The sequence below is a fragment of the Neoarius graeffei genome, chromosome 3 (genome assembly GCF_027579695.1).
Source record: "Neoarius graeffei isolate fNeoGra1 chromosome 3, fNeoGra1.pri, whole genome shotgun sequence".
NCBI classification, from domain to species: Eukaryota; Metazoa; Chordata; class Actinopteri; order Siluriformes; family Ariidae; genus Neoarius; species Neoarius graeffei.
In genome coordinates, this window is record NC_083571.1 from 113,988,705 (window position 1) to 114,015,402 (window position 26,698).

General features: G+C 40.2%; 1 protein-coding gene across 2 annotated transcripts in view; it reads right to left on the bottom strand.

The window, feature by feature from the left end:
• Nucleotides 1–26,698, bottom strand: part of pak6b (p21 protein (Cdc42/Rac)-activated kinase 6b) — a 59,143-nt gene that overhangs the window by 8,916 nt on the left and 23,529 nt on the right. For both annotated transcript variants that reach the window (XM_060917934.1, XM_060917933.1), the window contains exons 4-9: nucleotides 16,565–17,185; nucleotides 14,536–15,003; nucleotides 14,223–14,356; nucleotides 11,559–11,685; nucleotides 9,658–9,783; nucleotides 6,355–6,489 (exon numbers count right to left, since the gene is read on the bottom strand). In XM_060917934.1, the coding sequence (XP_060773917.1) occupies nucleotides 6,355–6,489; nucleotides 9,658–9,783; nucleotides 11,559–11,685; nucleotides 14,223–14,356; nucleotides 14,536–15,003; nucleotides 16,565–17,185 (1,611 nt within the window). The remainder of the gene's footprint in view (nucleotides 1–6,354; nucleotides 6,490–9,657; nucleotides 9,784–11,558; nucleotides 11,686–14,222; nucleotides 14,357–14,535; nucleotides 15,004–16,564; nucleotides 17,186–26,698) is intronic.

Consider the following 26,698-nt stretch of genomic DNA (forward strand, 5'->3'; position numbering starts at 1 on the left):
AGTAGGTCATTTACTACTTTAACCAGAGCTGTCTCTGTGCTATGATTAGGTCTAAATCCTGAATGATACATTTCATGGATGTTATTCCTATGTAAATATGAGCATAACTGCTGTGCCACAGCTTTTTCAAGGATCTTGGAGATAAAGGGGAGGTTTGATATTGGCCGATAATTGGACAGCTGACAGGGATCAAGGTCAGGTTTTTTAATCAGGGGTTTGATAACTGCTAGTTTAAAGGATGTGGGTACATAGCCAATCGTAAGAGAAGAATTTATTATTTTTAGAAGCGGTTCAATTACTTCAGGTATTATCTGTTTGAATAGATGTGTAGGTAAGGGATCTAGTACGCAAGTTGAGGCTTTTGATGCCGAGATTAATGAAAGTAATTCAGTTTCTTTTAGGGGAGTAAAACATTCTAATTGCTGATCTGATACAGTTATATTGTTAACTACAGGGTCACTTACATTGTCTGACCTTAAATTAGAAGTTTGAATTTTTTGTCAGATATTCTCAATTTTATCATTAAAAAAAATTCATGAAATCGTTGCTACTACATACTGCAGGTGTGCATGTGTTGATAGTGGACTTATTCCTGGTTAATTTTGCTACAGTATTAAATAGGAATCTAGGATTATTTTTGTTATCTTCTATTAGGGAGGAGAGATATGTTGATCTCGCAGCACTAAGAGCTTTTGTATACTTCAGGAAGCTCTTCTTCCACGCTATTTTGAACACTACCAATTTTGTTTGACGCCATTTACGTTCCAATTTTCGAGTGGTCTGTTTCAATGTGCGAGTGTCATTATACCAGGGTGCTAATTTTTTATCTCTGACCATTTTCCTTTTAAGAGGAGCTACGTTATCTAAGGTATGGCGGAACGTTGACTAAGCATTCAGTTGCCTGATCAAGTTCTGCAGGGGCTGACAGTGACCCAATCAAAGCTGATAACTCTGGGAGATCATTTATAAAGCTCTGTGCAGTAGTTGACGTGAATGTATGTTTAATACAGTAGCATGGTGGGGTGCATATATTATTACTCAGACATAGTTTGAATGAGATGAGATAATGATCTGAGATAACTTCAGACTGTGGAAGTATGACTATATTTTCTATGTTTAACCCGAATGTTAGTATTAGATCGAGGGTGTGACCACAATTATGGGTCAGTCCTATGACATTCTGATTAATCCTTACTGAATCTAAAATGGACACAAACGCTGTTTTTAAAGGGTCTTCTGGGTTATCGAAGTGAATATTAAAATCTCCGACAACTAAAGCTTTGTCTAAGGAAATAACCAGATCTGAGATAAAATCTGCAAATTCAGAAAGAAACTCAGAATATGGCCCCGGGGGCCTGTAAATAATAAGTAACGGAATTAACTGGGTAGATTTAATTTTCGAGGCTACATGCATTATATGAGTATGAAGAACTTCAAATGTATTAAATTTATAACCAGGTTTGTGTGTTACACCTAGATAATCATTATAAATAACTGCAACGCCTCCTCCTCTGCCAGTTAGACGAGGCTGGTGTATATAACTGTATCCAGGAGGACTTGCTTCATTTAATGCTATATATTCATTTGGCTTAATCCATGTTTCAGTTGAACAAAGTACATTAAACTCCTGATCAGTAATGAGTTCATTAACCATTAGCGCTTTAGATGTAAGAGATCTAATATTTAATAGCCCCACCTTTAGATCAAAGGTGCTGGCAGCAGGTGTACAGTCAGTATGATCTAATTTTATATTGATTAGGTTACTGGAACAAACTCTCTGAAAATTTCTACCTTTTTGTTGAGCTCGGGGAACAGACACAGTCTCGATGTAGTGGGCCCTGAGTGACAACTCTGTGCAGCTAGCAGACAGTCGGTTTAGCCTGTTCATCTGCTCCCTGGCCTTGGCTCTGGATTGTCAGAAATTAACTAGGCCTGTTCTGAGACTATGACCTATGCTGCAGGAAATGAGAGCAGCACCTTCCCGAGTGGGATGGATACCGTCCCGCCCTAACAGGCCAGCAGTACCCTCAAAATTAGCCCAATTATCTATAAAGCCCACACTGTTTTCAGAGCACCACCTGGACAGCCAGCAGTTCAGCGACCATAACCTGCTGTAAGCTATATAGCCACGCTGCATTGGGATGGGGCCAGAGCATATTACAGCATCGGACATCGCCTTCGCTAATTTAAACACCTCTATAAAGTTACTCTTAGTAACCTCAGACTGACGAAGGCGTATATCATTAGCTCCTGCATGGATAACTATCTTTGAGAACCTGTACTTGCCTAGGACCCTAAGATTACCTGCTATGTCCGGCACCCTGGCTCCCGGTATACACCTGACTAAAGCTGCTGGTGCCCCTAAAGGCTGAGCTAATTTCACGTGCCGTATGATAGAGTCCCCTATAACCAGAACTCTTTCAGGTTTCTCAGCGGGTGCATCACTAAGGAGAGCAAACCTGTTCGACACGTGACGCGGAGGGGAGTGGAGCTCCAGTGGGTGAGCCTCAGTGGTAGCTTTGGCTCGACGCTTATGCCGCCGAGTCGTCACCCATTCGCCCCGCTGTAAGGGCTCTAATGCTGGAGTTGGGGGATTACTAACTCCACCTAGGGCATCCAGACTTTCCTCTACAGAAACTACACTGTTCTCACGCTCACTGAACTTCTCTAAAGCCTGGACACGCACTTCTAGCACTGTAATCTTCTCCGTCAGAGAGCTAACTAATCTGCACTTATCACAAATAGAGCTATCGCTAGCGACAGAGGAAGAATGACTAAACATCCTGCACTCAGCACACTGAACAGGCTGAAGGTGTGCCATGATGAAAAGATTCATGTACCTTAATCAAAGATCTGTTGATATTAAAGCAGATCCGATGTGGATGGCCTCCGCTTGTGGTCTTTACGCAGGAGGAGGAAAAAAAAAGAAAGCTTCCGGTCTCGGCATTCTTCCGAAAAAATAAAAATAAATAAATAAACGGAAAAAGGAAAGCAAAAGTGGAAAGTACAAAAAGGAAAGCGACAGTACAATAAAAATGAAGATGATACTGGAAAATTATTTGTAGAAAAAAATTTTTTTAATTTAAAAAAGGAAGCCTTTGGAAACTGAGGACACTAATTATTGAAGTTATAAATGTGAAAATCTTTCCTATTCTTACTTGATATAGGACTTAAGTTACTCAACAGTCTGGAATCTCTGTTGTTTTATTTTATGCTTCATAACGCGCCACACATTTTCAATGGGAGGCAGGCAGGCCAGTTTAACACCTGCACTCTTTTACAAGCCACAGTGTTGCAACACGTGCAGAATGTGGCTTGGCATCATCTAGAATAGAATAGAATGCCTTTATTGTCACTGCACAAATGTACAACGAAATTTAGTTCATCATAGGAGAGCAAAGCCGCTGCATACATGCTTGCAGCTACTCTTGGGCACTTCAGCCCAAGGCTGTCCCACGTTAACCTAACCTGCATGTCTTTGGACTGTGAGGGAAACCGGAGCAAACCCACGCAGACACGGAGAAAACATGCAAACTCTACACAGAAAGGCCCCCGTCGGCCACTGAGCTCGAACCCAGAACCTTCTTGCTGTGAGGTGACAGTGCTAACCATTACACCACTATGCCATCTTGCACGAATAATCAGGGACATTCCTGAAAAAGATGTCTGGATGGCAGCATACGTTAATGCAAAACCTGCATGTAGCTTCCAGCATTAATGGTGCCTTCACAGATGCGCAAGTTACTCATGCCATCACAGATGCTGGCTTTTTAACTTTGTGGGTAACAATCTGGATGGTTCTTTTCCTCTTCAGCCCAGAAAACACGTCGTCAATGATTTCCAAAAATAATTTGAAATGTGGGCTTGTCAGACCATGACACACTTTTCCACTTTACATCATTCCATCTCAGATGAGCTCAGGCCCAGAGAATTCTTCAGTGTTTCTGGACGATGTTGATATGTGGCTTTCACTTATCATAATAGATCCAGCGACAAACTGTGTTTAACAACAACGGTTCTCCGAAGTGTTTCCAAGCCCATGTAGTAATACAGTGGGGCAAAAAAGTATTTAGTCAGTCACCAATCGTGTAAGTTCTCCCACTTAAAAAGATGAGAGAGGCCTGTAATTTTCATCATAGGTATACCTCAACTATGAGAGACAAAATAAGAAAAAAAAATCCAGAAAATCACATTGTCTGATTTTTAAAGAATTTATTTGCAAATTATGGTGGAAAATAAGTATTTGGTCAATAACAAAAGTTCATCTCAATACTTTGTTATATACCCTTTGTTGGCAATGACAGAGGTCAAACGTTTTCTGTAAGTCTTCACAAGGTTTTCACACACTGTTGCTGGTATTTTGGCCCATTCCTCCATGCAGATCTCCTCTAGAGCAGTGATGTTTTGGGGCTGTCGCTGGGCAACACGGACTTTCAACTCCCTCCAAAGATTTTCTATGGGGTTGAGATCTGGAGACTGGCTAGACCACTCCAGGACCTTGAAATGCTTCTTACGAAGCCACTCCTTCGTTGCCCGGGTGGTGTGTTTGGGATCATTGTCATGCTGAAAGACCCAGCCATGTTTCATCTTCAATGCCCTTGCTGATGGAAGGAGGTTTTCACTCAAAATCTCATGATACATGGCCCCATTCATTCTTTCCTTTACATGGATCAGTCGTCCTGGTCCCTTTGCAGAAAAACAGCCCCAAAGCATGATGTTTCCATCCCCATGCTTCACAGTAGGTATGGTGTTCTTTGGATGCAACTCAGCATTCTTTCTCCTCCAAACATGACAAGTTGAGTTTTTACCAAAAAGTTCTATTTTGGTTTCATCTGACCATATGACATTCTCCCAATCCTCTTCTGGATCATCCAAATGCTCTCTAGCAAACTTCAGACAGGCCTGGACATGTACACTGGCTTAAGCAGGGGGACACGTCTGGCACTGCAGGATTTGAGTCCCTGGCGGCATAGTGCGTTACTGATGGTAGCCTTTGTTACTTTGGTCCCAGCTCTCTGCAGGTCATTCACTAGGTCCCCCCGTGTGGTTCTGGGATTTTTGCTCACCGTTCTTGTGATCATTTTGACCCCACGGGGTGAGATCTTGCATGGAGCCCCAGATCGAGGGAGATTATCAGTGGTCTTGTATGTCTTCCATTTTCTAATAATTGCTCCCACAGTTGAGTTCTTCACACCAAGCTGCTTACCTATTGCAGATTCAGTCTTCCCAGCCTGGTGCAGGTCTACAATTTTGTTTCTGGTGTCCTTTGACAGCTCTTTGGTCTTGGCCATAGTGGAGTTTGGAGTGTGACTGTTTGAGGTTGTGGACAGGTGTCTTTTATACTGATAACGAGTTCAAACAGGTGCCATTAATACAGGTAACGAGTGGAGGACAGTTACAGGTCTGTGAGAGCCAGAAATCTTGCTTGTTTGTAGGTGACCAAATACTTATTTTACCAGGGAATTTACCAATTAATTCATTAAAAATCCTACAATGTGATTTCCTGGATTCTTTCCCCCCATTCTGTCTCTCATAGTTGAAGTGTACCTATGATGAAAATTACAGGCCTCTCTCATCTTTTTAAGTGGGAGAACTTGCACAATTGGTGGCTGACTAAATACTTTTTTGCCCCACTGCATCCTTTATACAATCATTTCAGTTTTTAAATCAGTGCCACCTGAAGGATCGAAGGCCATGGGTGTTCAGTGATGGTTTTCGGCCTTGTCCCTTCAATGCAGAGGTTTACGTGGATTCTCTGAATCTTTTGATGATATGATGGATTGTTGATGGTGAAATCCCTAAATTCCTTGCAGTTGTTTGCTGAGAAACGTTCTTAAACTGTTGGACTATTCGCCCACACCGTTTTTCACAAAGTGGTGAACCTCACCCCGTCCTTGCTTATAAATGACGGAGCCCTTCCAATTACCAATCAACCTGTTAACTTGCTGAATGTTCCAATCAGGTGCTGTTTGAGCATTCCACAACTTTCCCAGTCTTTTGCTGCCGCTGTCCCAACTTTTTTGGAACATGTTGGAGGATTCAAATTCAGAATGAGCCTATATTTGCAAAAAACATGAAAGTTTATCAGTTTGAACATAAAATATATTGCCTTTGTATTGTATTCAACAGAATATAGACTGAAAAGGATTTGCAAATCATTGCATTCGGTTTTTATTTACATTTTATGCAGTGTCCCAACTTTTTTGAAATCAGGACTGTAAAGAGTTTTCAGTGCTGTGCACACCAGATGCAAGGGTTGTGTACAGTAGTTGATCATTATGAATCTAGAAACAATTCCACATTTCAAGAATTTATCCATTTCGTTTTTATGATTGTAGTTATTTAGGTTCTTGCCTTATGTGCATTTCTGACAGAAGGTGCTGCTTCATCTCTCAGTCGCTTCATAGCAGCAACTGGTGTGTCACTGAAATACGGAGGCTCTCCATCCACCATCTCCACCACCATAATGCCCAGAGACCACACATCCACCTACACACACACACACACACACAATAAATCCCTTTTAATTGCAGGAATGAGTCATTTTCCTTTTCCGTCAGTCATCTAAAATCTGTGGAAAATTTTGTGTTTCCAAATTGTTGAAATTGTGTAAGCTAGAATGTGGTCAAGGAACGTATTCCTGTGAAAAGGAGAGAGGTTCTAGTAAATGCCAGTGACCGTAATGCCTCCATATCAGCATCCACACCCCCAAAACCACGGCTCTTGATCCAAGAGTCGAAAATAACTCAGGAGGTAAGAGATAGGTATTAGCTGTCAGCGTCAAAATATGGGTTCCAGACCCTGGTTTAAGAATAGTTACTGACAGAAATGTTGCTGATAACATACTGTGTATATATATATATATATATATATATATACATATATATATACACACACACACACACACACACCTCATCTCATTATCTGTAGCCGCTTTATCCTGTTCTACAGGGTCGCAGGCAAGCTGGAGCCTATCCAGTGATATCACAGGGCTGACACATAGACACAGACAACCATTCACACCTACGGTCAATTTAGAGTCACCAGTTAACCTAACCTGCATGTCTTTGGACTGTAGGGGAAACCGGAGCACCCGGAGGAAACCCACGCGGACACGGGGAGAACATGCAAACTCCACACAGAAAGGCCCTCGCCGGCCACGGGGCTCGAACCCGGACCTTCTTGCTGTGAGGCGACAGCGCTAACCACTACACCACCGTGCCGCCCCCCCCCCATATATATATATATATATATATATATATATATATATGTGTGTGTGTGTGTGTGTGTGTGTGTGTGTGTGTATATATATATATATATATATATACACACACACACGGGTATTTTACTGGGAAATACACCACTTGTATTTTTCATACGAGCTCCATCCAGGACATGGAGAACCAAAACCATGGCATAAATCTCAATATGTCACTCGTGAGGAAATCGATGAATTGTTTTGATAAATTTTGGTACTTGTTGTTTGTGAACATGTCGATATCATAAAAATAAAATCACACGTTGGCTTGAATATATGAAGTTTATCTTCTCGTGCTAAAAATTCGCATTTTTCAAACAAAATACATAGTGGATCTGAGCGACATATTTAAGTAACATTGGCTGGCTTTTTTTGTGGTCTATCTGATATATTCCATTCAGCTAGCATGATAATGAATGAGTTGAAGACAAGTAGCTGAATGGAATATATCTGATATACCATGAAAAAAAGCCAGCCAATATTATTATTATTATTATTATTATTATTATTATTATTATACACTCTATTCTCCAGTTTTTCGATGTCTGTTGGTATGTTTTTCTCTTGTAAATATGTGTGAAGAATATCTAATGAAGCTTTGGCAGCCTTTCAGGTGTTCAATGTCTTTCTCTTTCCTGGCAAACAAAGAAATGCTTCTGTGCATGTGCAGCAGAAAACTCTCTCATTGGATATTTGCATCAGCTCCGACGTGTAACAGCTCATTGTCTTGACAACCATGCAATATTGTAAAACAGGGGTTCTCAGCCACCTATTCATACTTGTAACGAATCGGGATCCATTAAAAAAGATCCCCAATTATTTTGGCTCATCTATTCTATTGTAAAGTGTATAAACAGAATGCGACATCACTTCTTGTTACAGATGGGAGCCCAGGAATTAAATAAATGCAATCAAAACAAACTGTTTTTAATTGTAGGTATTGTATTTAAAACTGTAATGGATGTGCCAGAAGCCAAACCTTGCATGCAGGGCATTCTCAGTCAAAAGAGATGAAATATTTTAAAGGTTTTTTTTTTTAAGTTTGTTTATATTTTTAGTCTTTGGTATTTGTAATTATTTGTATCTGTACATGCACAACCCCACCAGCTCTGCTGATCAAATTATCGTCTTTAAATAAAATTATTCATTCATTATGAGTTGAAAAATTATCCATCCGTTGAGTTCCCCGACATCTCAAACTACCTGGTGCTGCAGACATCGTTCTACACGGACACACAGATGGAAACCTGGAAGAGCATGGAGGTGTAGAACATTTTTATATGTGGCTGGGTTAAAGATCTGGGGATCAGGACACTACAAGATAAATCCTGTATCGGTTTTTGCCCGAGTAAGGTGGAATTTCTGGGCTTTGTGTCCGTGTCTTTGAGATGGTTGCTAGGACACTACAAGTTTTAGTATCGGGTGTAAACAAACCACAGCTGCTCGATTCTCAATCCTCCCTGCTCTTCTCTTCCAGCAGGCAGCACAGATCCATATAATTTACCCACAAACATGTTTATCTATTCTGCCTACTGTGCGTGTGCACATGGGTTAAATGCAGAAGAGGAATGTGACAAAAATAAAGGCTTGTTCCTCTTAATTTACCCACAAATGTATTTATTCCATTTGAAAAGTGTTTGGCAAACCAGCTACCAGATTTGAGACACTACATCCTGAACGATTTAGTATTTGGCTTCAAACTTGAAAAAAAAATCCCCAGCCCAGTGGTTGAGAGACACTTTGATATTGCATGCTATTGAACCAAATGAACGAAACCCGCTAGAAGGGAATAGAACACATTTTTATTCCATGGAAAAAGTGTCTTGTGTGTGTAATCATTCCCGATATTTCACGCCGATGATATCACTCCCAGTAATCTGTGGTTGGTAGAAGAGAGCAACTGGACTTGCTTGAAAAGTCTTGAAGACGTTTCGCCTCTCGTCCGAAAGACATCCTCAGTTTGCCTCAGAACTGAAGATGCCTTTCGGACGAGACACGAAACGTCTTCAAGACTTTTCAAGCAAGTCCAGTTGCTCTCTTCTACCAACCACAGATTACTATGTACCTGGATGACTGAGTATCTTCACAGATATATCACTCCCAGTGTTTTCCCGCTGACTAGACGTGTGTCGTCAAAATGGTGAACCGGTTCAAAATTAAAATGCTTTTGATTAACTTGCATTTTTTTTGTGTGGATGTATCCATATAATATAAAGAACATTACACGATGGTGCAAAGATATGAAGTGATATGAAATGAGAATGAAGATTCTCGTGTTGAAATTATTCAAAGCAAACGAGTGAAAATATGTTCACCACTCGAAGATAAACTTCATATCTTCATGCCACCGTGTAATATCCTCTCTAAATATAATATTTTGGTTAACAAAATTTCTTTACCTCTGTGCCATACGGGATTTTGGAGATGACCTCAGGAGCCATCCAGTATGGAGTGCCAACTAGTGACTTCCTCTTTGGAATATCTTTGCTGATCTGAGCACAGAATCCAAAGTCTGATAGCTTTATCTTGAAAAAAGAGAACATATTCTTACTTGCTTGTTCTCCTGAATATTAGATTAGATTAAGCATACTAAGTAAATATTACTGGTAAATTAAATAGTTATTGATGGAAAATCAAACAGCATTATTTATGTACAGTGGCGCTTGAAAGTTTGTGAACCCTTTAGAATTTTCTATATTTCTGCATAAATATGACCTAAAACATCATCAGATTTTCACACAAGTCCTAAAAGTAGATAAAGAGAACCCAGTTAAACAAATGAGATAAAAATATTATACTTGGTCATTTATTTATTGAGAAAAAATGATCCAATATTACATATCTGTGAGTGGCAAAAGTATGTGAACCTCTAGGATTAGCAGTTAATTTGAAGGTGAAATTAGAGTCAGGTGTTTTCAATCAATGGGATGACAATCAGGTGTGAGTGGGCATCCTTGTTTTATTTAAAGAACAGAGATCTATCAAAGTCTGATCTTCACAACACATGTTTGGGGAAGTGTATCATGGCACAAACAAAAGAGATTTCTGAGGACCTCAGAAAAAGCGTTGTTGATGCTCATCAGGCTGGAAAAGGTTACAAAACCATCTCTAAAGAGTTTGGACTCCACCAATCCACAGTCAGACAGATTGTGTACAAATGGAAGAAATTCAAGACCATTGTTACCCTCCCCAGGAGTGGTCGACCAACAAAGATCACTCCAAGAGCAAGGCGTGTAATAGTTGGCAAGGTCACAAAGGACCGCATGGTAACTTCTAAGCAACTGAAGGCCTCTCTCACATTGGCTAATGTTAATGTTCATGAGTCCACCATCAGGAGGACACTGAACAACAATGGTGTGCATAGCAGGGTTGCAAGGAGAAATCCACTGCTCTCCAAAAAGAACATTGCTGCTCATCTGGTTTGCTAAAGATCACATGGACAAGCCAGAAGGCTATTGGAAAAAATGTTTTGTGGATGGATGAGACCAAACTAGAACTTTTTGGTTTAAATGAGGAGTGTTATGTTTGGAGAAAGGAAAACACTGCATTCCAGCATAAGAACCTTATCCCATCTGTGAAACATGGTGGTGGGAGTATCATGGTTTGGGCCTGTTTTGCTGCATCTGGGCCAGGGCGGCTTGCCATCATTGATGGAACAATGAATTCTGAATTATACCAGCAAATTCTAAAGGAAAATGTCAGGACATCTGTCCATGAACTGAATCTCAAGAGGTGGGTCATGCAGCAAGACAACGAACCTAAGCACACAAGTCGTTCTACCAAAGAATGGTTAAAGAAGAATAAAGGTAATGTTTTGGAATGGCCAAGTCAAAGTCCTGACCTTAATTCAATGGAAATGTTGTGGAAAGACCTGAAGCGAGCAGTTCATGTGAGGAAACCCACCAACATCCCAGAGTTGAAGCTGTTCTGTACGGAGGAATGGGCTAAAATTCCTCCAAGCCGGTGTGCAGGACTGATCAACAGTTACCAGAAATGTGTAGATGCAATTATTGCTGTACAAGGGGGTCACACCAGATATTGAAAGCAAAGGTTCACATACTTTTGCCACTCACAGAGATGTAATATTGGATCATTTTCCTCAATAAATAAATGACCAAGTATAATATTTTTGTCTCATTTGTTTAATTGGGTTCTCTTTATCTACTTTTAGGCCTTGTGTGAAAATCTAATGATGTTTTAGGTCATATTTATGCAGAAATATAGAAAATTCTAAAGGGTTCACAAACTTTCAAGCACCACTGTACATATGACAGCAACTCCCATGAAAAGTTGCACTTACTCTCCCATCCAGTGTTAGTAATATTGAGTCACTCTTGATGTCTCGGTGGATGACACCTTGTGCATGGAGATAGGCCAGAGCCTGAAGCACAGCGTCACACACTGTAGCTATCTGCTCCTCCGTCAATCTGATTGTGTAAGTGCGCACACATGCGCACACACACACACACACACACACACACACACACACACACACACACAATGAATGTACAGTGATCAGTAGATATATTAACTAGGACACTGAACTCCACCATTAAATACCAAGATTTTTTTGCCAGATACTGTCCTTATGATAGCGTAAAGTCATGTGAAGACAAATGGGTGTGAGCTGCTGAGTTAATCTACGTATTCAGTTGTGTAATCTTGTTTTTCTTCTTTGTCCAGTTTGAGAAACAAAGGTTTCAAATGATAGTCTTTACATAGTCGATAGGAAGAAAGCAATAAAGCTAATGATGCATTACTATAAATTTAAAAATATTTTACACAGCCTTCAATACTATAAACCAATAATATGATTTCTGGGAAAATGTGTTCACTGTTGTTGTTCTGCAGCACATTCAGTTTCAGTAAGCTGAGAACAACGTCCTTGACAAGGAAAATAGGCTTATCTTCGTTTTCTACCAAGCTCCACTTTAGTACAGCAATTAAAAAGTTTATTATGTCAGCTATCTCATTGGATATTTTATGAGACAAACCTAGCATACGTGTTCAACAGAGGCTTTGCACGGTCACTTGACTCCATAGCAACGGTAACTATGCCACCATGCCAGAGGGCACACGCTTGTAGTGCTTCATTCAGATGGGTTAGTTGTTACTGATCAATATGGGAAGGTTTTACTGCGTTTCTGAATGTGCAAATCATTCTGAATGAAACAAAGGCATCAGATTTTTTTAATTTACCAAAAGTCATTCATCACTGGGGGGAAAAACGAGAGGGATTTCTAAACATAGAAGGGAAGGGGGGGGGCATTCGGTGGGACTCGGTATTGAACGGAGAGGTCAAAAACCCTATGGTATGGTCACTTCATTTCCACAAAGGTAAGAATTAAAAAAAAACCCTAAATAAATTATTATTATTATTATTCATCTCATCTCATTATCTGTAGCCGCTTTATCCTGTTCTACAGGGTCGCAGGCAAGCTGGAGCCTATCCCAGCTGACTACGGGCGAAAGGTGGGGTACACCCTGGACAAGTCGCCAGGTCATCACAGGGCTGACACAGACAACCATTCACACTCACATTCACACCTACGGTCAATTTAGAGTCACCAGTTAACCTAACCTGCATGTCTTTGGACTGTGGGGGAAACCGGAGCACCCGGAGGAAACCCACGCGGACACGGGGAGAACATGCAAACTCCGCACAGAAAGGCCCTCGCTGGCCACGGGGCTCGAACCCGGACCTTCTTGCTGTGAGGCGACAGCGCTAACCACTACACCACCGTGCCGCCCAATAATAATAAAAATAATAATAGTAAATTATTATTATTATTGTTTCACAACTGCAGCAAGGTGTTCATTCTTATACAGTGACGTGAACATGAGTAACACAGCAGCTCTGCACAGCCTCACCTTCCCCGAGACTTAAAAAGTGCATTTACATTTATTAATAAACACACCTTCTGCACTCACATCCGTCTCCCAACCATCTTTGACAGAATACTTCACACTCCCTGATAAAGAGAAGCACATTCACCTGTTCATACGCCATGTTCAGGAACAAACTAACGTTAATAGCGCTAAAACAGCCGCCGTCACATGGTGCGGGTGGAGTCTTGTTCTTGGACTCAACTTTAAATTTTCTTTAATGACTTGGACTTGAACACTGGGGACTCGAGACTGGACTTGGATTCGAGGTTTAGTGACTCGACTACAACACTGGAGCATATCGGGTTTTTGACCTCTTCGTTTGACACCGAGTCCCACCGAATGTTTGTTCCCCCCATTTTTCCCTTCTACGTTTAGAAATCTCTCTAGCTTTTTCCTGCTGATGATGAATTACTTTTGGTAAATGAAAAAAAATCTGATGTCTGTTTCATTTAGCATGATTTGCACACCCATAAGCACAGCAAAACCTTCCCATTTTGATCAATAACAATCAACTCTGCTGAATGAACCACTACAAGTGTGCCCCGTCATGGCGGCGTAGTTACCATTGCTATGGGATCGCGTGACAGTGCAAAGCCTCTATGTAGCCCATCTGTTGCACTGCGGATCAGATATTATTTGTCTGACGGACTGTTCTAAGCAAAACAGTGATGCTGTCATGGTAGTGTGTTTCACTGGCACAATGATATCAGGTGAAGAAACCTTCTTGGCACTTTTTTCTTTTTTTGGCCAATATATTAGATACCACAACCTTGTGGGTGTACAGCCAGAGACCATAGCTCAGCTTTCTCCATAAACAATTATTGTGCATACAAAAACTTAATTTATGCATCAGTGTCAGTTTTAGATCCATGGATAAAGCCCAGCAACACTGATGTGCGAGATACACTTGTACCAGAAACATACGATTACATCACTCGTGTGCTCGGAATGGTCTGCCATCTGAATAATATCCATGTTTCTATGGTAGGTATACATGTTAAAATGGTCAATGAATATAGGTCTATGTGGAACCAATGGCCTTAAGACACAATTCAACATTTTATTTGCCTCTCACCTGGTTTCAGATACTATGCTGGTTAAAGCACCACCTTGCAGATACTCCATTATGACCCAAAGCTCCTCCTCCACTAGAGCACTCTTGTACATCTCAACCACATTCTTGTGCCTGTAATCTCTCATGATAACCACCTAAAAATTTTTCAAAAATGTTAAACGCAAATTCAGTTATCATCTAAATTTCTCCACAAATAATTACACATTCAGAGGCAAAGGTGGTTAAGACAGTAATTAAAAAAAAGACCACATAAAGAAGCTATTTGCAGTTGATCAATATAAACTACAGATTTTGCCTATTAAAGATGACATACTTCATTAAAGAGCAGCTCCCTCCTTTGCTGTTTCCTCAGATCCATCATCTTCACTGCGACCTGTTTCCCACTATGTTTCTCCCGTGCAATACAGACAACTCCTGTTGAGCCTTCACCGATCTTCACAAAGTTCTCCAGATAGGTGCGGGGGTCCCCTTTGTCTACTACCATTTGCAGAGCAGCCTTGAATTGTGTATGAGTGACCGCAGGCTGCTCACAAATGATCGTGGCTGGCTCAGCAGTTCTTACGTTGGGAGAACAAGCCCCAGGAATGTTAGCGGCTGGAGAGCCTGTCGGCGAGGGCCGAGGCTGAGAAGGACTGTCCTGTATAGGGGGTAGTGAGGTACTGTTAGGTGATGTAACTGTTGAATTGCTGAAGGACTGAGAGTGAGATTTGGTGTCATACGCTGGTTTCGAACTGCTGGTGTGATTTGGCTTTGAGATGGCTGGGAACCCTGCTGAGTTTGTCTGTAACCATACAAGGAACAAGTGAGAGCTTCATATACAGTTGTGGTCAGAAGTTTACATGCAGTGACATAAATGTCATCTTGGATATGAATGTCATGGCAATATTTGGGCTTTCAGTAATTTCTTTGAACTGTTCTTTATCTGTGGCAGAATGATTGTACAGCATACAGCTTTAATTAAAAAAAAACACTAGAATTTGGTGCACAAGTTTTAATTTTCTTTGGGTTTTCTGAAATCAACACAGGGTCAAAAATTTACATACGCTCACCTAGATTATTAATTCAGAGGTGCTGAAACTTCCAAAATGTCTCTTATCTTGCCAAGGCCGAGGTCTCTTAACTTCCTGTTAGTGATCATGATTGACTACAGCTAGTAGCTTCTCTGTGCCTTCATAAAAGGGGTTTGTTTACAGCACTCATTGGATTGGCCAACACATAGTAAAATGGGAAAGTCCAAGGAGCTCAGTGCAGATCTGAGAAAGAGGATTGCAGATATACACAACTCCGAAATGTCTCTTGGAGCCATTTCTAAACAACTGCAAATTCCAAGATCAGTTCAAACAATTGTATCCAAGTTATTGTGAGGTGTAGTCACTTTGCCAAGCCACTTTGCTTCAAGAAAACCCAAACTGTCACCCTCAGCTGAAAGGAAATTGGTTTGGATGGTCAGGAACAACCTGGGAACCACCATGGCACAGCCTTGCCATAAACTGGAAGCTGATGGATCACTGTCTACAGTTCAGATCACCATGGACTATGAGGCTGCTATCCAAGAAATAACCCCCCTGCTCCGAAATTGACACCTTCAAGCTTAACTAAAGTTTGAAGCTGACCACACGGACAAAGATAAAGCCTTCTGGAGGAAAGCTGTATGGTCAGATGAGACAAAGTTTGAGTTATTTGGCCACAATGATCACCATGTACAGAGGGACACTGTACCAGCTGGTGGTGGTGGTGGTGGTAGTGGTAGGATCATCACGCTCTGGGGCTGTTTTGCTGCCAGTGGAACTGGTTCATTGCACAAAGTAGATGGAATAATAAAGGGAGGACTACCTCAGAATTCTTCAGCATAAACCATCAGAAACGTGAACACGACTTGGGACTTACAACAGGACAATGAACCCAAACATGCATCAGAGCTGGTTGTGGAGGATAAAGCAGGCTAACATTAAGTTTAAAACAAGTCCTGACTTCAACCCTATTGAAAATATATGGACTGTGCTTATAAGTCGAGTCCATGCCAAGAAAAAAAAAATTAATTGAACTCTACCAATTCTACCATGGAGAGTCATGAAATATCCAACCAGAATTCTGCCAGAAGCTTGTTCATGGTAAACAAAAATGTTTGGTCAAGGTGAATCTTGTGAAGAGACATTTTACCCAAATATTAGGTGTGCTATATGTATATTTTTGACCCTGTATGTATAATTTTGACCCTGTGTTAAACTTCTGACCACTACTGTAGCTATCAAGTACCTACAACAAAGGCTATGACTTTTGAATTTGAATCTTTTGATTAACATACTGCTACTTTTAAACTTGGCATGAATGTTTGATCTTACCTTCAAGTCATAAGTGGAGTATGGTCTCTTAGGGGTCTCCACAGAAACATGGGGAAGGTCTGACCTGTGAGTCTCCTTTGGCTTGACATTTGACTCTTGACTTAATATGGGGGTATTGTAGAGGCAGGACACAGGCCTTTGGTTGGGCTGACTGACCCTCCGAGCCATGCTGGGATAATAATGCCCGAGCCTCTCGCTATGGGCATATTTGCTTTCTTGACCTGCTCCTGGTAAACCTAAAATGTCCCTTGGCATGAGCTGAGGCCTCGTGCTGACTTCAATAATAGACCTGGCTCTTGGGGGAAGCCCATTAGGTTGGAGAGTTGCACTCTTTTTGGCACCTGGTCGTGGGCTTCCACTCTCACTATAGACTTGCTGTGCCCAATCATGCCAATCTAGGAGAGGCTGACCATTTTTCTGTTTATTCTCATTCAGTTGCTGATACTGATATGTTTCCTTTTCAGTGAGCTCACCCAGGCGTCCCAAGGACTGGGCTCTTTTACGAAGAGACATACTAGTCCTCCTGAGTGAGTTGGAGTTGGTAACAGAAAGCTTAGTCATTTCAGCAATTGCTGATGCAATGTAGTCTCCATGTCCTATAAAACTGCCCCGCACAATGTCCTGTGTAAAAGAGCACAAAACACATTCATAAGTAGGTATTGCTATTACAATTAATTATACTAGAAAATGGGAGATGAATCATAAGGTCTCAGTATGCATATGGAAAACTTATTCCACTTACTATATGTATTGACTGCTTTTTTTTTTTCATTGCTATGGCTAATGGAATGGAAAACCTGAAATTAGAACGCACAGTCCTGTGCAAAAGTCTTAGGCACATGTAAAGAAATGCTGTAGACCAAAAACAGCTTAAAAATAATGAAATGAAATGTTTCAACATTAAAAAATACTATAAACAGTAAGCAGTAAACCATAATAAATGAAACAAAGTCAATATTTGGTGTGAGACGACCTTTTGCATTTAAAAAATAAATAAATAAAGCAGTCTGAGGTCCAGTGAGTGCAGTTTTATGTGGAAATGATCTGTAGGTTTTACTGAGCATCTTCAGAACCAGCCACAGTTCTTCTGGACACTTTGACTGTCACACTCACTTCTTCATTTTGCACCAAAACCCAGTAGCCTTCATTATGTTTTCTTTTTTAATCTGAAAAGTGCTCTCATAGAATATGCTGCTCAGATACAAGCGTTTTTTTTTTTTTCCTGTAACATTTAATTTTGTGCTGGAAAACGAACCTTTGGAACTCTGAAATGTTTTTGTACTGACTCGATAATGTAGAAGTCATAAAATAGAAAACTATAACAAAGTTTGTATGAAAAAATTGGGGGGGGGGGGCTAAAACTTCTATTTGCTTTATAGAGGAATTAGACCTATGCTTTTACTTAAAATGCTGTATACATTTAAGATATACACACTCTCCTTCATATATAGATAAATAGATATCTATATATCACTTTAAAGGTGAAAATTGTTGTTTTATTGTGACACAAACAATAATTAAGATGAAAAAACAGAAATCTGGAGTGTGCATAGATTTTCACACACACAGCGCCAATACTTTGTAGAGCCACTTTTTGCTGCAATTCCAGCTGCAAGTCTCTTGGGGTATGTCTCTATTAGCTTAGTACATCTAGCTACTGGGATTTTTGCCCATTCCTCAAGGCAAAACTGCTCCAACTCCTTCAAGTTAGATGGGTTGCGTTGGTGTACAGCAATCTTCAAGTTATCCCACAGATTCTATATTGGATTGAGGTCTGGGCTTTGACTAGGCCATTCCAATACATTTAAATGTTTCCCTTTAAACCACTCCAGTGTAGCTTTAGCAGTATGTTTAGGGTCATTGTCCTGCTGGAACGTGAACCTTCGCCCCAGTCTCAAACCTCTGGCTGACTCAAACAGGTTTTCCTCCAGAATTGCCCTGTATTTAGTGCCATCCATCTTTCCTTCAGTCCTGACCAGCTTTCCTGTCCCTGCAGATGAAAAACATCCCCACAGCATGATGCTGCCACCACCATGCTTCACTGTAGGAATGGTGTTCTCAGGGTGATGGGTTTGCACCACACATGGCATTTCCCATGATGGCCAAAAAGATACATTTTAGTGTTATCTGACCAGAGAATCTTCTTCCGTGTATTTGGGGAGTCTGCTACATGCTGTTGGGCAAACTCCAAATGTGTTTTCTTATTTTTTTTTCTTTAAGCAATGGCACAATTAAAAAAAAATTGCACCTTTAAAGTGGTCGGCATGTTGTGTAAATCGAATATTGCTAACCCTCCAAAAATCAATTTTAATTCCAGCTTGTAATGCGACAAAACAGGACAAACACCTAGGGGGATGAATACTTTTGTAAGACACTGTGTATATAACAATTATTCGCCTCAGGCTCAGTGAATATCAGACAAAGTCAATTTTATTATTCACCGATATTCACTGAGCCTGAGGCGAATAATTGTTTTAGGATAAATACACAGATGATTATTTTTTTTTAAAATCACATGAAAAAAAGAATTTATTTCAAACATCAAAAGCGGCATGCAAATGTAATAAAGTTGCACGCAGACTCGCGTCACTTATCTATACGGAGTCACATAAAATACTTTGTTTTGACGTGGATAAAATAAATCACAATTCCTTGAGTGCTTTTAGGAACAGCATTTTCTTTCATAATTTGTAATTCTTCCTTACTTACTGTACAGTGGCAAAGTGATTGGCAGCTATTTTGCCCAGTCGCTCGAGGTGATTATCAAGAAATTCAGACTATTTCTCGCGTGTTTTTATATAATCACCTGGGTATTGATACTAAATTGAAATAGCATCGTTATTTATCCTATTTCAATATACTATTACTATTTTTATACAGAGATAACTATACAATTTCAATATAGTAAATTATATTATAACTGTTAAACTATGCTATTGTAATACAGTATATGATCTCCAACCTAGTTTTTCTAAAACTACACAGAGATACATATCAGTGCTCAAGACCCAAACTACATATTCTTTATGATATTTGTATTAGAACAATAAGAGCTAGCTCTATTTTTGTCGATCAGACATTTGTCAGTAACTTGTGATAACAATAACTTGGTTCTGCTTCTATTATTTTTGTCTACACTTACATAAAGTTAGGTCACACACAAAGTTTGATGTTTATTTTTATGAGATTTCCTCACCTTCCTCTGACTCAAAGACATTACTGTATCTCACAGCTCTTGGATTATAGTTACAATGGGGCTTGAAGTGTGTTTGCTTCTATTTTTTTGAAATAACTTTGAATACTTAAAAGAAAACTGAATACTGTATAGTGAACTTTTTTCGATTTGAAAGGAGGTGAATGTATTTTTTGTACAACAGAGCTATCAGTTCTTTTGAACATTGCCTTTGAATTTTAGTACAACCCCGATTCCAAAAAAGTTGGGACAAAGTACAAATTCTAAATAAAAATGGAATGCAATAATTTACAAATCTCAAAAACTGATATTGTATTCACAAGAGAAATAGACAACATATCAAATGTCGAAAGTGAGACATTTTGAAATTTCATGCCAAATACTGGCTCATTTGAAATTTCATGACAGCAACACATCTAAAAAAAGTTGGGACAGGGGCAATAAGAGGCTGGAAAAGTTAAAGGTACAAAAAAGGAACAGCTGGAGGACCAAATTGCAACTCATTAGGTCAGTTGGCAATAGGTCATTAACATGACTGGGTATAAAAAGAGCATCTTGGAGTGGCAGCGGCTCTCAGAAGTAAAGATGGGAAGAGGATCACCAATCCCCCTAATTCTGCGCTGACAAATAGTGGAGCAATATCAGAAAGGAGTTCGACAGTGTAAAATTGCAGAGTTTGAACATATCATCATCTACAGTGCATAATATCATCAAAAGATTCAGAGAATCTGGAAGAATCTCTGTGCGTAAGGGTCAAGGCCGGAAAACCATACTGGGTGCCCGTGATCTTCGGGCCCTTAGACGGCACTGCATCACATACAGGCATGCTTCTGTATTGGAAATCACAAAATGGGCTCAGGAATATTTCCAGAGAACATTATCTGTGAACACAATTCGCCGTGCCATCCGCCGTTGCCAGCTAAAACTGTATAGTTCAAAGAAGAAGCCGTATCTAAACATGATCCAGAAGCACAGACGTCTTCTCTGGGCCAAGGCTCATTTAAAATGGACTGTGGCAAAGTGGAAAACTGTTCTGTGGTCAGACGAATCAAAATTTGAAGTTCTTTATGGAAATCAGGGACGCCGTGTCATTCGGACTAAAGAGGAGAAGGACGACCCAAGTTGTTGTCAGCGCTCAGTTCAGAAGCGTGCATCTCTGATGGTATGGGGTTGCATTAGTACGTGTGGCATGGGCAGCTTGCACATCTGGAAAGACACCATCAATGCTGAAAGGTATATCCAGGTTCTAGAGCAACATATGCTCCCATCCAGACGACGTCTCTTTCAGGGAAGACCTTGCATTTTCCAACATGACAATGCCAAACCACATACTGCATCAATTACAGCATCATGGCTGCGTGGAAGAAGGGTCCGGGTACTGAACTGGCCAGCCTGCAGTCCAGATCTTTCACCCATAGAAAACATTTGGCGCATCATAAAACGGAAGATACGACAAAAAAGACCTAAGACAGTTGAGCAACTAGAATCCTACATTAGACAAGAATGGGTTAACATTCCTATCCCTAAACTTGAGCAACTTGTCTCCTCAGTCCCCAGACGTTTACAGACTGTTGTAAAGAGAAAAGGGGATGTCTCACAGTGGGAAACATGGCCTTGTCCCAACTTTTTTGAGATGTGTTGTCATGAAATGTAAAAATCACCTAATTTTTGTCTTTAAATGATACATTTTCTCAGTTTAAACATTTGATATGTCATCTATGTTTTATTCTGAATAAAATATGGAATTTTGAAACTTCCACATCATTGCATTCTGTTTTTATTTACAATTTGTACTTTGTCCCAACTTTTTTGGAATCGGGGTTGTATTTAAATGCTTTTGAATATTAATCAGATGCTATTTTTATCCTGCCAAGAACAGAGCAAACAGTTCCACAGAATTACTGAAAATTATTCAAAAATTAGTGAACAGATTTTGATGAAATTGATGTACAGCTTTAGTATTATTCAAGTAGAAGACCATGTACAAAACATAATTAGCTTAAGTGAAGGAAAACTCCTGCTTCCTAAATTCCGATAAAGCAGAAATATCAATGTTAGATACTAAGTCTGTTCACAAGGTGGACCAACAAGGTAGATGTATCACTCTAATTTACAGCTAAGAACATTTCTCCAACCCTAAATTCTGGTGTTTCTCTGATATATAATGATGATGAAAAACCAATCTATGTTTTCATAACCTCGAGATTGGACGAGTAGTTCTGCTGCCTGTATATGGAAGCTTCAGCTTGTTCAGAATATAACAGCCTGCAGCCTTACCAGGAAAAGATGTCTGAGTTTATTGCCCCAGTTACCCTTTCTACCTGCACTGACTTGCTTAAATTATGATATGTAAACTCAAGCTCTAAATGGATTATCTTTTTTGTGTCGTGCATCTTCCTGAAACAGTATAGTCACTATACTGTTTCAGGAAGATGAACGACACAAAAAAGATAATCCATTTAGAGCTTGAGTTTACATAACATAATTTAAACTCTCTCCCCCCCCCCCCCCCCAATCCATCTTAATTCCAGCTTGTAAAGCGACAAAACAGGACAAACGCCAATGGGGATGAAGACTTTTGCAAGACACTATACTATAGTGTCTTGCAAAAGTCTTCATCCCCATTGGCGTTTGTCCTGTTTTGTCACTTTACAAGCTGGAATTAAGATGGATTGGGGGGGGAGTTTAGCACCATTTTGATTTACACAACATGCTTACCACTTTAAAGGTGCAAATTATCCATCCATCCATTATCCATAACCGCTTATCCTGTGAAGGGTCATGGGCAAGCTGGAGCCTATCCCAGCTGACTATGGGCGAGAGGCGGGGTACACCCTGGCTGAACAAGTCGCCAGATCATCACAGGGCTGACGCATAGAGACAAACAATCATTCACACACACATTCACACCAACGGTCAATTTAGAGCCACCAATTAGCCTAACCGGCATGTTTTTGGTGTGGACCAGGAGGAAACCTATGCAGACACAGGGAGAGCATGCAAACTACACACAGAAAGGCCCCCGTCAGCCACTGGGCTCAAACCCAGAACCTTCTTGCTGTGAGACGACAGTGCCAACCACTACACCACTGTGCCACCAGGTGCAAATTGTTTTTTTATTGCGACACAAACAATAATTAAGATGAAAAAAAAAACCAGAAATCTGAAGTGTCCATAAGTATTCATCCCCTTTCGTATGAAATAAGAGCTGGTCCAACCAATTCGCTTCATAAGTCACATAGTTAGTTGATTAAGATCCACCTGAGTGCAATCAAAGTGTCACATGATCAGTCACATGATGTCTGTATAAATCAACCTGTTCTGGAAGGACCCTGACTCTGCAACACTACTAAGCAAGCAACATGAGAACCAAGGAGCCTCCAAACAGGTCAGAGACAAAGTTGTGGAGAAGTATAGATCAGGGTTGGGTTATAAAAAATATCCCAAACTTTGAACCCATTATAGCAAAATGGAAAGAATATGGCACCACTACAAACCTGACAAGAGAAGGCCCTGCCCACCAAAACTCACAGACCAGGCAAGGAGGGCATTAATCAGAGATGCAACAAAGACACCAAAGATAACACTGAAGGAGCTGCAAAGATCCAGAGCGGAGATGAGAGTATCTGTCCATAGGACCACTTTAAACCGTACACTCCACAGAGCGGGGCTTTATGGAAGAGTGGCCAGAAAAAAAAAGTCATTGCTTAAGAAAACCCGTTTTGAGTTTGCCCAACAGCATGTGGCAGACTCCCCAAACACATGGATAACAGACATACCCCAAGAGACCTGCAGCTGGAATTGCAGCAAAAGGTGGCTCTACAAAGTATTGACTTTGGGGAGTGAATACCTATGCACACTTCAGATTTCTTTTTTTTCCCCATCTTAATTATTGTTTGTGTCACAATAAAACAACAGTTTGCACCTTTAAAGTGGTCGGCATGTTGTGTAAATCAAATGGTGCTAACCCTCCAAAAATCCATTTTAATTCCAGATTGTAATGCGACAAAACGGGACAGACACCAAGGGGGTGAATACTTTTGCAAGACACTGTAAATCTACATAGATAAGTTTACAAAGCATGTTTCGTAACTTTGTGTAACTAACATGACACCTGGAGGTAAGCACAAGTCCAGAAAATACAAGATTTGTCATGTGTCAATACAAAACTATTTAATTTCCTCACAAACCTGCAGCCATGTTTGTGCAGTGTGCAAACAGAACAGATTTCCCTTAAGCATGGAGGCAAGAGAACTTGCATTTCAGGTTTGCACACTGAGTTAAGTGACTTGTCAGTAAAGACAGCCACTCGGACACGTTTTCTACTTGCCTTAGCAATTTCTCTTGGCTTTTGGATGCATTTTCCTTCATTTTTCATAAAATGGTATGAATAAAGATCTTTTTCATACTACTTCCATATCAATATCACATTTAGATAGAATATTTTTTAAAAAAAATCAGTGCACATGCAGTGGGTGGGTGATTTGTATGGATATACGGTAGATAAACACTGATGTTTACAGAATAGAATAGAGCAGAACAGTGTCATACACTTTTTTTTAAATTGCACCGTCAGGAATAGGGGTACAGTAGGAGTCCATTTCTTTCCCCCAAGGTACAATTTATACTAATGTACCCCCTAGGGCTCATTACTCGACCTAGAGGTAACTATGTGTACCTTTTTAGGGACAAAAAGGTTCATATATGTTCCCAATCAGTATATAAAGAGTACAAATAAGTACCTTAGAAGGTACTGATCCAGTCACAAGCCATTGTACACATTAAAGTACAATACTGTAATGTACAGTGGTGCTTGAAAGTTTGTGAACCCTTTAGAATTTTCTATATTATTTCTGCATAAATATGACCTAAAACATCATCAGATTTTCACACAAGTCCTAAAAGTAGATAAAGAGAACCCAGTTAAACAAATGAGACAAAAATATTATACTTGGTCATTTATTTATTGAGGAAAATGATCCAATATTACATATCTGGGAGTGGCAAAAGTATGTGAACCTCTAGGATTAGCAGTTAATTTGAAGGTGAAATTAGAGTCAGGTGTTTTCCATCAGTGGGATGACAATCAGGTGTGAGTGGGCACCCTGTTTTATTTAAAGAACAGGAATCTATCAAAGCCTGATCTTCACAACATGTTTTTGGAAGTGTATCATGGCACAAAAAAAGGAGATTTCTGAGGACCTCAGAAAAAGCGTTGTTGATGCTCATCAGGCTGGAAAAGGTTACAGAACCATCTCTAAAGAGTTTGGACTCCACCAATCCACAGTCAGACAGATTGTGTACAAATGGAGGAAATTCAAGACCATTGTTACCCTCCCCAGGGGTGGTCGACCAACAAAGATCACTCCAAGAGCAAGGCGCGTAATAGTCAGCGAGGTCACAAAGGACCCCAGGGTAACTTCAAAGCAACTGAAGGCCTCTCTCACATTGGCTAATGTTAATGTTCATGAGTCCACCATCAGGAGAACACTGAACAACAATGGTGTGCATGGCAGGGTTGCAAGGAGAAAGCCACTGCTCTCCAAAAAGAACATTGCTGCTCGTCTGCAGTTTGCTGCAGATTATGTGGACAAGCTAGAAGGCTATTGGAAAAACATTTTGTGGATGGATGAGACCAAAATAGAACTTTTTGGTTTAAATGAGAAGCGTTATGTTTGGAGAAAGGAAAACACTGCATTACAGCAAAAGAACTTTATCCCATCTGTGAAACATGGTGGTGGTAGTATCATGGTTTGGGCCTGTTTTGCTGCATCTGGGCCAGGACGGCTTGCCATCATCGATGGAACAATGAATTCTGAATTATACCAGTGAATTCTAAAGGAAAATGTCAGGACATCTGTCCATGAACTGAATCTCAAGAGAAGGTGGGTCATGCAGCAAGACAACGACCCTAACCACACAAGTCACTCTACCAAAGAATGGTTAAAGAAGAATAAAGTTAAATGTTTTGGAATGGCCAAGTCAAAGTCCTGACCTTAATCCAATGGAAATGTTGTGGAAGGACCTGAAGAGAGCAGTTCATGTGAGGAAACCCACCAACATCCCAGAGTTGAAGCTGTTCTGTACGGAGGAATGGGCTAAAATTCCTCCAAGCTGGTGTGCAGGACTGATCAACAGTTACCGGAAACGTTTAGTTGCAGTTATTGCTGCACAAGGGGGTCACACCAGATACTGAAAGCAAAGGTTCACATACTTTTGCCACTCACAGACATGTCATATTGGATCATTTTCCTCAATAAATAAATGAAAAAGTATAATATCTTTGTCTCATTTGTTTAACTGGGTTTTCTTTATCTACTTTTAGGACTTGTGTGATAATCTGATGATGTTTTAGGTAATTTATGCAGAAATATACAACCCTAATTCCAAAAAAGTTGGGATGCTGTGTGAACTGGAAATAAAAACAGAACACACTAATTTTCAAATCATGGAAACCCTATATTTCATTGAAAATAGTACAAAGACAACATATCAAATGTTGAAATTGAGAAATTTTATTGTTTTTTTTTTATATATGCTCATTTTGAATTTGATGTCAGCAACATGTTTCAAAAAAGTTGGAACAGGGGCATGTTTACTACTGTGTCGCTTTTAACAACACTCTGTAAATGTTTGGGAACCGAGGAGACCAATATTGCTGTAGTTCTGAAAGAGAAATGTTGTCCCATTCTTGCCTGATATACAATTTCAGTTGCTCAATAGTTCGGGGTCTCCTTTGTCATATTTTGCTCTGCATAATGCACTGAATGTTTTAAATAAGAGACAGGTCTGGACTGCAGGCAGGCCAGTTTAGCACCTGGACTCTTTTACTACGGAGCCATGCAGTTTTAATATGTGCAGAAAGCAGTTTGGCATTGCCTTGCTGAAAGAAGGAAGGCCTTCCCTGAAAAAGATTTTGTCTGGATGGCAGCATATTGCTC